Source organism: Chrysochloris asiatica, unplaced genomic scaffold (assembly GCF_000296735.1).
Source record: "Chrysochloris asiatica unplaced genomic scaffold, ChrAsi1.0 scaffold00328, whole genome shotgun sequence".
Classification (NCBI taxonomy): Eukaryota; Metazoa; Chordata; class Mammalia; order Afrosoricida; family Chrysochloridae; genus Chrysochloris; species Chrysochloris asiatica.
The window spans coordinates 2,210,419-2,221,969 of record NW_006408846.1 but is presented as its reverse complement, the minus strand read 5'-3'; the positions used below and the strand labels follow the sequence as shown (position 1 = coordinate 2,221,969).

Below are 11,551 nucleotides of genomic sequence, written 5' to 3'. Positions count from 1 at the left end.
GAAGAAATAGTCCTCATCCCACCAGCCCCAGCACCAAAGACCCTTTTGGGATATATGCATCCCACTGATAGTATAAAAAATTCATATTACTGCAAAAAAAAATTTTTCTTCATTTCATTCAAAATGCCTTCCATCACTGAAACACATAGTTTCAACAAAATCTTCAAAGCAGAAAATAATTTGGTCTTGAAAGAGTTAAATAATACCAATACTGATGTCTCTGGGTTATCTGACAGTGGTTACCTGATTAAGAAGGAATTCCCTCTTCCTAGAGTATTCCCTTCTTCCCACCCAAACTTTATTTCTTTTTTCCTCTTTCTTGATCACAGACCATTGGGTCTCTGCAAATCTAAATTTTCACAGGGAGGAAGTCGAAAGTAGTTGGAGCGACGGAGTCGTCTTGGGGGCAGGCCAGCCATCTGTCGGCACAGCTCATCTAGAAGAGAAGATAAGTATGATGGGATAAGAAAGCAGGAAGATGCCAAAAGCTCATGTTCTAAGGGAAGGAGAAGACTTTGCAGTGTAGTGGTATCAAAAGATGGAAGAGAAACAAATTTGGGGTAGATCCCAAGTTCTACCACTTACTAGAAAGTTTCTTAACTTTTCTGAAGTTTATTAATCCATTCTATAAAGTAAGCATTCAAATACCTACCTCAACAGTGTAGTTGCATGTATTAAATGAAAGTAATGTATACAAAGTAACAAGCACAGTATTTGAAGCATAGCAGGTGGTCAGTGACAGATTCCCTAGCTCCCAATTTTTCTAATTATGAACCTATTAAATAGAAAAATAAGGATCAATCATTCAATATATATGTATTTATTTTGTACAAATAACTAACTTTAGTAAATCCCCTAAGACACTTGAAAATGCCTACTCTTGTTCTTCTTGTTAGATGCCGTCTAATGAGTTCCAACTCATAGCAAGCCTATGTACAACAGAAGGAAATGCTGTCCAATCCTGGGCCATCCTCACAATTGTTCATATGTTTGAGCCCATTGTTGCAGTCACTATACCAGCCCATCTTGAGAGGGGTCTTCTTCTTTCTCATTGGTCTTTTGTTTTACTAAACACAATGTCCTCTCCAGGGACTGGTCCTTCTGATAACATGTCCAAAGTATATGAGATAAAGGCTCACATCCTCACTTCTAAGAACAATTCTGGTTATACTTCTTATTCTTCAATATTCTTCACTAACACCAAAATTCAAAAACATCAATCCTTCTTCCATCTTCCTTATTCATTGTCCAGTTTCCACATACATATGAGGTCATTGAAAACACCATGACTTGGATCAAGCACACTTTAGTCTTCTAAGTGACATCTTTGGTTTTTAATACTTTAAAGAGGTCTTTTACAGCAGAATTACCACTGCAATCAGTCATTTGCTTTCTTTACTGTTGCTTCCATGGTCGTTCATTATGGATGCAAGTAAAATGAAATCCTTGACAGCTTCAATATTTTCTTCATCATGATGTTGTTCATTGGTCCATTTCTGAAAGTGCCTCGAGTCCCAAATACTCATCTGCAATCTCAAGGGGCCCTTGCAGGTGGCTTGCCCAGAGCCAAGTGGGAAAAGCAATAAGTTTCCTTCTGCGAAGTTAACTACAGCTCTTACTCAGAAACTCGGTGCAAAGCAGGGTGCTGAGTCAGAAGGGACTGTGTCTGTGGTGCCTTCACCAACCACAGTCATCGTTTGGGGATGGTTATGGGGAAAATGAGAAGTGTCTTTGTTCCCACCTTTCATGGTCTATAATCACACGCTTGAGACTATTATAATTGCTCTAATAGTCTTCTCTCCTACATGTGAAATTTCACAATAAGCAATGTAAACTTTTCCTGAAATTGGACTATGTTTATAATGTAGTTAGTTTCTGAATGTCCAATCTGTTTTTTATCTATAGATTCTATGCAAACCTTACCATCTCCAAATTAGTGTGTGTTTATTGGTTTTCCTTTGCATTTTTAGTGATAAACATGGCTGCTGATTAGGCAAATCTGCTCTCCATAATGAATGGCTTGCTCTTTTCACCTAGAACCCCAGTGAATGAGCTTCAAAGTTGGAAAGGACGTAGGATATTTTTCTTAGGTAGTGTTTGTATCTTAAGCATATTGTTTTACTTAGCTTGTTTTATTTGGAATAACTGGAAAACAGCTGACAGACGCTAAGGGGGTAAATTGAACCCCTTCTTGTTTGGCCCTGCTTCACAGTGTCTCTTTCTCATGGCATCCTTCCCCACTAAACACTCAGACATCATCTTACCTTTCATAGCTTCATGTTCCTTACAGACAAGACGAGAACATATTTCATTGTTGATGATGTACATACGCCGTAAACTGCCATAGTCCAGATGCCACAGTCAAGGAAGAAGATGGAAAAGTCATTGAGAGGGAGGACTATTCTAGGTCCAAAATGCTTTTTTAACTCCTGTATTCCCCACTGTCTTCTATCTTTCCTCCTCCATCCCCAATCTGAATCTCATTAAGTATTTTGGACTTTTTTTTCCCCCCTAGAGGTATGTAGGAGATAAAAATGTGTTCATTACTCTTGTTGGTGACACTTCGCACATTCTTTCACTTAGAGCTGGGCTTAATACTCTTTCCCACTATTTACTACCCTCTTAGTCATATCTTTTGCTTCAGTTTCTATCAGATAATAACATCAATGTAGCAGAGTTTCCCTCACAACCTTCCTTTCTTCAGCCCTCACCTTCACTTGTCTTAGAACATCTAGGCATGCCAGTCATCCTATTTTCTGCACACCTCAACCCAGATTCCAGGTTCTGCTTGGCACCTTCAAGAATAGCTAAGAGGGTTATGCTAAAAAAATTTTTGTTCTATCAAAGACTGAAATTCCATAGTAGGTGTTCGTAATGAAAATGCTAGCAGGAAGATGTTCTATGGACATTCTGGGATTCCTTACCTGGTGAGGCATAACTGATGAATACACTGCTTGACTGGTCGATGCACAGAGTAGAGTCTTGTGCAAGGAAATTTCTCATCTCGACACTCTGAAGGAACCCAACATAATAAATAAGAAGGTGCCAATAGGAGAGATATAAATAATGAGTGAAAGGGATAGGAAAGTTGAAATAGAGTGAGAGGAAACTCAGAATAATCTCGACAGAGAATCATCAGAAATTGGGACATGTCCTTTTTGTTCAACAAAGCAGAGCAAGGGGGATTTGGTTAAATTGAAATTTAGGTGCTTCCCTACCTGGAAACAAGAGTGCTATATAATAATCTCTGAGGATTCTAGTAGTTGAAGTCCTTGTAAGATTATCCAAGTGGCAAGGTAAAAGACTACCTGAATTTTCACATAATTCTATTCTGAAGAATGAGAATTGTCAGGTAGGTTACTATTCTGCTGTTTCAGTAGTACATATTAGAATCATCAGTCCATTAATGAAAGCAGTTTAGCCCAATTTATTTCACTTCCCAAACTCATGAACCATCAAACAAATTACACGGGTAGGTTAGGAAAAGGGATATTTCAGGACTGTGCAGTAGTGGTCTTATCTATTTTGCTGTGGCTTTTAGGCTTCGGTTTTTTTGTTTTTTTTTTTTTTTTTTTTTTCAGAAAGAATAAAAAAGGGATAGCAAGGACACCAAAAAGGCTCTCTCAAAAAGAACTGGAAGTAAACTTAAAAGACATACCAAATACCCACCAGGGAACTAGGAGCTAAAGAAGCCACAAGAAGAAAAAGAAAAAGACATGCAAGAGACAATCATACCTGTGGTGGTATTTTTGTCATTAGGCGAGGCTGAAAGGCAGAGATTTTATTCAGTTTTTACTAGTTCCAGAAGTGACTGCCTCTGTATCTGTTATGATACTTCATTTAGAAACCACTTTGGAGCTCCATGAATACAGAACAAAGATTTAATAAGTCTTTTAGCAATTTCTAGAACAAAAACCTATGATGCCACAAAACTGAAGAGATTTAGGAGTTTGGGTGGAAAGATGGATTTTGTTCTACTTTCTTAACCAGAGACTTATAAAACCCATTGTACTCTATCTTTATTGTTGACAAGATTCAAATTTAATAAGAAAACAAGGCAAAAAGTCATATGCCCTGAAGAGCTTTATCCTAGGGTTAAGAAAGTGAACTTTCTGCAGTCCTGGTGTGGTGCTGTAGGATAAGCACTAGACTGCTAACTGCTTTGGTCAGCCATCCATACCCACCAGCTGCTCTTCAGAAACCCTGTACAGGATCACCATGAGTTGGAACTGACTCAATGGCTCTTAACAACAATGAGAGGGAAAGGATCATTATACTGTAGAAGCTCCTCCTCATAAAAGAAAATATCTTCTCAGTAGATTAGACACATTATCAGGGTGCTTTGATTAAAGTAGTTAGGTAAGGGATAGAGTCATAGCCATAGGCAAGCCTAAGCTTTATTGTTGTTGTTGTTGTTGTTGTTAAGTGCCATCGAGTTGGTTCTGACTCATAGCAACCCTGTATGGGGTTTCCGAGTAGCAGCTGGTGGGTTCGAACTGCTGACCTTGCAGTTAGCAGTCCAAAGCTCATCCTACAATGTCATGCCAGGACCCCCTAGGGACAAGTTAAATATGGATCTAGTTCCCAGAAGGGAGAATATGTTATGGAGTAAATTGAGTGTTGCAGGAATAGACTATCCAGGAAAGTTGTTATTGGATGAATTAGTAAGAGATAGGATGCAAGGAAATGTGCTAGGCCTTTCTCATATATCCCATAATTTTAATTATATGTTCATGTGCTGATAATTCACAAATCTATATTTCTTGTCCAGATCTCTCATGAACTCCAAACCTATAAATCCAACTACCCTTTTGTGGTACAGTTCTTGAATTTTTAAATTTTATCATATCTCAAACTGGATATAGCAATTCAAGTTCATTTTTTCTCTTCACTAATTCAAGGTATTTTTCAGTGGAGGAGACCACCATCTACCCAATAATCACATCTAGAAATCTGGATATCATCTCAACAAGTCATTTTTCCTTATGCTCAGTTCTCACTACTTTTTCCTGAGTTCAGGACATCATCGTTTTTTGGAACCACTGCATTAGCTTCTCACTAGTTTTCCTGGTTAAAGGCTTACCCATTGGGAGTGGACTTTCCAATGCAGAAATCATATGAGAATCACCTCCTTTCCACTTGGCTTGACGTCCCTCCTAAGCCCATTCTCTTCACCTGAAAATTTTTCCCTCTTCTTTTTACCTGGTTAACTCTTACTTGCTTTTCAGGAATCAGCTTAACCAATGTGCCCTTTCCTAATCTTCACCACAATATATTTGATATCTTTTTCTATGTGCTTTCATAGTTTTGTTTGCTTACTCTGATTATAGCATTTTGAGTTGCTGAATCAAATGATTTGTTCACTTGTCTATTATGCAGAAGACATCTAGTGGGAGAAAATCCATTTTTTATTTTGGGGAGGTTTTTCATCTCTATATGGCTTTTGCTTTTTCATCTTTATATGGGGATGGAGTCTGTTCCAATTCAGAGTGACCCTTGTATAGGGTTTCTGAGGCTGTAAATCTGTGCAGGAGTAGAAAGCCTCATCTTTCTCCCATAAAGCAGCTAGTGGGCTCAAACAGTTGACCTTGTGGTTTGCTATCCAGTGCTTATCCTACAGAGCCACTGTACTCCCTTATATGCCTGGCTTAAAGTCTACAGACAAGAGTCAACTTCCTGTGCTAATGCTTTATTTATTTATTTATTTTTAATATTTTATTGTAGTTTGGGTGAAAGATTTCAGAACAAATTAGTTTCCCATTCAACAATTTATATACATTATGTTTTGTGACATTAAGTACAATCCCCTCAGTGTAACAGCACTCTTCCACTTCCTCCCTGTTCTCCATTGCCATTCACCCTTGGTTCCTGCCCCTGCTTGTCTTCAAAGTATGTTTGTGGGCAAATGTTTTATAGTTGATTGTTCTGAGAAACAATCCTTTATAGGCCTGTCTATTGTTTGGCTGAAAGGTGATCCGCCCCACCCCCACCCCCGCCAGGTGTAGGTTCAATTCCAGATCTGAAGGATGTCCAAGGGTCATAGTCTTAGGATGCTACACTCTCTATCAAACCAGTAAGTCCGGTCTTTTTTTATGAATTTGAATTTTGCTCTACATAATTCTCCTTTCTGTCCAGGACCTACTATTGTGATCCCAATTATAGTGATAGGTAAGGGTTGCCTAGTGTCATCTAGTTCTTCTGGTCTTAGGCTAGTTAAGGCTGTGGTTTACATGGCTTGTTAGTCCTTTGGACAAATTGTTTCCTTAAGTCTTTAATATTATTAATTCTTCTTTACTTCAGACAAGGCGAGACAAATAGTTGCACCTTAGATCGCCTCTTAAAAGCTTTAAAGGTCCCAATTGCTATTCACCAAAGTAGGTTGTAGAACATTGTCTTTGTGGTCTAAGTTATGCCAGTTGACTTAGATGTTCCATTGAAACTATGATCCTCAACCACTAATCCCAGTGACCCACTCATTCCCTCAAAAGTGTTTTTATAACTTCTTATTCTACCATATGCTTTATAGATAGTGGATATTTTTAACCCATACAAATGTAGAAATGTCCTCTACCAAACCTATATATGCTGTTGTTGTTAAGCGCCCTCAAGTCGTTTCCAACTTATAATGACCCTGTATAGGGTTTCCGAGGAGCAGCTGATGGGTTTGAACTGTAGACTTTGTGGTTCACAGCCCAGTGCTGATCCTACAGCACCACACCAGGAGTCCAAACTTAAATATGTTCATGGTTATACTAACATTTACCATCCCACACCTGTTCAGCTTGCCTGACTACCGATGTAACCACTTGCAGATTGTTTGCTATTACTATTATTTCAGGATTGTGTATGTTATAGTATTTACTTTTGTTGCCTTTTATTCCTGCATACATCCCATTGTCTTCCTTTTCCTTGGTCATATTGTGCTGATATTTTTATTGTTTATTGCCTTGTCCTTTACCCATGTTAATATGTGTCCACTTTCTAGTTAGTCATTTTCCGTCTCTCCTCCTCTCATCCCTGGTAACCATTTAAAAATGACTCTTTCTGTATGTAAACATTTTCTTGATTTCCCCTATTTGCCCCTTAGAATTTTTGCACTAGCAATTCCAATCAGTTTTCTTTATGTATCAAGTTTCATCCTGCTCTCACACCTTTGAACATGTTATTCCTTCATGATGAAATGCCTGCCCTGTTTCTTAAATGCCTGCCTTATTCCAATTCTTTCAAGATTTATTTAAGCATTACTTCTAGGATTCTTTCTTTTGTCTTCCTAAATACTAATCTGTTTATATATATATATTCATCTCCCCTTTACTCTGCCCAAAGTCTTGAAATCTTTGGAAGAAAGCACATGTCTTAGTATTTTGTATATCAAACACCTTGCACAGTTCCTGCATCGAAGAACTCTAAATGTTGATTGGTTAAACTGTAAGAAGAATGTTCTATATAAGTTGTTATGCTGTTCGCTTAAGATCCTTCACCAACTGCCTTCCCTATGGGCTCTGGGGAAATCCCAGAATGGCCTTGGTAGTCCTAGTATCCCAGATCTGAACTCACCCAGGTCATCTGTGGAAGGCTCGATATCAGCCAGAACTGAAAAGGCACAAAACAGTAGGTGTGAGGAGGGCTTTAGATTGGAAAGGGGGCGGTAGGCAGAAACGAAAAGGGAGACTAGAGATATTAAGACAAGGGTCAAGGCTACGGCTAGGTTTGTGTATTATGTCAAAGGGAGTAAAATTAATTGAAGTAACTGTGAATATTTATTGAAGAATATTGGTCCTATTGACATAGTAGCGTAGTGGTTACGAATCGGGCTGCGAACCTTAAGGTCAGTGGTTCGAAACTACCAGCCGCTCCGCGGGAGAAAGATGAGGCTTTCTACTCCCGTAAGGATTTACACCCTCAGAAACCCTGTACAGGGTCGCTATGGGTCGGAACCGACTCGACGCACTTAACAACAACATAATCTTATCCATGCCATATTTTAGCTATTAAGCCATTTTGTTCCTTCCTCTTAGAGAGCTAGAAAGTCCCTCTTTCCTTTTATCCTATCATCATTGAACAACACCCCCACAAACCCTTTGTTACTTTCCCAGAGATAAAAATATACAATTGATTCCAGTTTTGGAATTGATATTATGAATATCAACAAGAATTATGTAATTTCTTCAGAATTGCTATAGAGCGTACCTGTTTCATCTGTAGAGGGATCATTTACCAGATCTGCAAAGATATAAAACAGAGAATGAAAAATACAGATAGGAAAAATAGCAAACAGAAGCAAGATAAAGGAATGATGATCCAAAAGGGGGCAAAAGAAACTGAAGTGACAGGATGTGGGCAAATGTAAGAGATTATCATGACTGTTATATGGCCAAACACCCCATACAAAGCCACCACCCATCTGTAACTGGAGGTTTGTGTGTTGCTGTGATGAACAGGGTTCAGTGGAGCTTCCAGACTAAGACAGACTAAAAAGAAAGACCTGGAGATCTATTTCTGAAAATTAGTCAATGAAAACCCTATGAATCACAACAGTGTGATCCCCAATTGATCAAGACCAGCAATATTTTGTCCCATTGTATATAGGTCAGGGGCTGACTTGAAGAAAGCTAACAACATAACAGAAAGAAATGGAAGAGATAATAAGGTTGCACACGTTTTCAGAGTTGGTGTGTGAACTCAGAGTGCCTATCAATCTCTTTTCCAGTTTGTATTTTGTTTTGTATTATCATCCCACTAAGGTCAATATGAAAAACAAACTAACTAACTAGCTTACTTGGATCTTCTGTGAATGGTTCTTGAGTCACTTGGGTCACATCATCTGAAAAGAATATCAGAAAATATTTCTGAGCATTCCCTCTTCCTCTTGCACCTTTACACTCCCGGTAAGTGAAATTGTCTAGCACAGAACCCAACATAGTAGGTATCCCACAGTTGTTCTTCCTTCCTTGCTTTCCCAACCTACCTGCTTTCTCCTGTCACACAAACACTGTAATTTCCTCCTTCCATTAAAATACTCAAACAACCTCAGCCTTATTGTTGTTGTTAAGTGCTGTTGAGTCAGTTCCGATTCATAGTGAGTGACCCTGTAGAGGGTTTCTGAGGGCAACTAGTGGGTTGTCCACCCAACAGACATCCTTTTTCTCAATTTGGTTAAACATTAGACTGTGGAAATGCGTGGGTGTATTTTCTAGTGAGGGTTTGAAACTCAGTCGTGATTTTCTTTATACTATTGGAACTGACTTGATAAACCGTTCTTAGAAAACTGAAGTTATTTCATTGTCTTAACAGATAGTTATGCATATAACTAATTTGTAGTGACTATATGCCAGACAATTGCTTAAAGCACTTTTCATATATTATTTAATCCTCATCAAAAACAAACAACCCAGATGTTGTTGACTCCATTCCAATGATAGCAACCACAAATGTATCAGAGTAGAACTACACCATAGGATTTTTAAGACTGTGGCCTTTTAGAAACAAATCACTAGGCCTTTCCGCCATAGTAACTCTAAGTGGGTTTGAGGCACCAACCTTTTAGTTAGTAGGCAAATGCTTAACTGCTTGCAATACCCAGGGACTCCTTTAATCCTCACAAAAACAAAAACCCACTGTCACTGAGTCGATTCCAACTCATAGCAGCCCTATATAGGATTTCTGAGGCTATAAATTTTTATCTTAGAGAAAAACCTCCTCTTTATCCCAGGGAGTGGCTGATGGGTTTGAACTGCTGACCTTGTGATTAGCATCCCAGTGCTTACCTGACAGTGTCACTAGGGTTCCTCATAAGATTCTCATTTTTGTAGATAATAAAACAAACAAAAGCCCAAACTCTTTGCCACTGAGTCAGTTCCAACTCATAGAAACCATAGAAGGACCCTAGGGTTTCCCAGTTTGTAGATCTTTACAGAACAGACATCCTCATCTTTCTCCCACAGCTAATGGGTTTGAGCCACCAATGTTGAGGTTAGTAGCCCAATGCGTAACACACAATAGCATCAGGGCTCCAGATGATAAAACAAAAGCCACTACCATGAGTGACTGATTCATAGATTCTGGATGAGGTTTCTAAGGCTATAAATCTTTATGGCAATACAAAGTCTCATTTTTTCCCCCACTGAGCAGGTAGTGGGTTTGAACTACTGACTTTGTGGTTACCAGTCCAGTGCTTATCCAACAGCGATAACAACAGCCTATATCAGGAAAATAGATAATTCATCCAAGGTCATATAGCTTGTTAACAAAAAGGTCATCCCTCCATTGTGTTAATAAACAAGCTATGTGACCTTCCAACTCTTGTCTGTCAGTTTGTCGTACTGTGAGTTGCTTGTGAGTTGCTGTGATTCTGAAAGCCACCAGTATTTTAAATACCAGCAGGGTCACCCATGGTGGACAGGTTTCAGATGAGCTTCTAGATGAAGATAGACTACATATTTAGTCACTGAAAACCGTATGAATAGCAGAGAAACACTGTTAGATATAGTGCTGGAAAATGAGCCCCTCAGGTTGGAAGGCACTCAAAATGTGACTGGGGAAGAGCTGCCTCCTCAAAGTAGAGTTGATTGTGATGATGTGAATGGAGAAAAGCCCATGGGAGAAAAGCCTGCAGGACCTTAATTTGCTGATAGGGCACAGCACATAATGAAGAAAAACAGCTGTAAACATCCATTGAAAATTGGAACATGGACTGTTCATGAAGTATGAATCTGGGAAAATTGAAAGTTGTCAAAAAGGAAATGTAACGCATAAACATAGATATCTTAGGCATTAGTGAGCTGAAATGGACGGGTACTGCCCATTTTGAATCTGACAACTACATGGTTTACTATACCGCAAATGACAAGTTGAAGAGGAATGGTGTTGTCAAAAAGAACATATCCAGATCAGTCATGAGGTACAACGCTGTCTGTGATAGGATAATATCCATGTGCCCACAGGGAAGCCCAGTTAATACCACTATTATTCAAATTTACACACCAACCACTAAAGCCAGTGAGGATGAAATAGAAGAATTCTACCAATTTCTTCAATCTGAAATTGATCAAATACACAATCAAGATGTACTGATCTTTCCTGGTGATTGGAATGCAAAGGTTGGGAGCAAAGAGGAAGGATCAGTAGTTGGGAAATATGGCCTTGGTGATAGAAATGATGCTGGAGATCGCATGATAGAATTCTGCAAAACCAATGATTTGTTCATTTCAAATAGCTTCTTTAGACAGCATAGGAGACGACTATACACATGGACCTCACCAGATGGAATACATAGAAATCAAATTGATTACATCTATGGAAAGAGACAATGGAAAAGCTCCATATCATCAGTGAAAGAAGGCCAGGGGAAGACTGTGGAACAGACCATCAATTACTCATATGTGAATTCAAACTGAAGCTGAAGAAAATGAAGACAAGTCCACAAGAGCCAAAATATGACCTTGAATATATCCCACCTGAATTGAGAGATCATCTGAAGAACAGATTTGATACATTAAACACTACAGACCGAAGACCAGAAGAGTTGTGAGATGACATCATGAAAATCATA

At 38.8% G+C, this 11,551-nt stretch overlaps 1 protein-coding gene across 1 annotated transcript; it reads right to left on the bottom strand.

The window, feature by feature from the left end:
* Positions 1 to 323: 323 nt before the first annotated feature.
* MFAP5 (microfibrillar associated protein 5) lies at positions 324 to 8,921 on the bottom strand. Its single transcript, XM_006875488.1, has 7 exons — positions 8,780 to 8,921; positions 8,191 to 8,223; positions 7,558 to 7,593; positions 3,736 to 3,765; positions 2,925 to 3,012; positions 2,265 to 2,338; positions 324 to 436 (listed from the first exon to the last, which is right to left on the bottom strand). The coding sequence occupies exons 1-7, from the start codon at positions 8,919 to 8,921 to the stop codon at positions 324 to 326; spliced, it is 516 nt and encodes a 171-aa protein (XP_006875550.1).
* Between the last annotated feature and the right edge of the window lie 2,630 nt (positions 8,922 to 11,551).

Excerpts from the sequence above, each read along its gene's own strand:
- MFAP5 (XM_006875488.1), bottom strand. The coding sequence starts at position 8,921 with ATGTTGGGTTCTGTGCTAGACAATTTCACTTACCGGGAGTGTAAAGGT. Across the intron at positions 3,766-7,557 it reads GCCTTCCACAGATGACCTGG|CCTCGCCTAATGACAAAAAT; the intron begins GTGAGTTCAGAT and ends TCTGCCTTTCAG. Across the intron at positions 3,013-3,735 it reads TGACAAAAATACCACCACAG|AGTGTCGAGATGAGAAATTT; the intron begins GTATGATTGTCT and ends GGGTTCCTTCAG.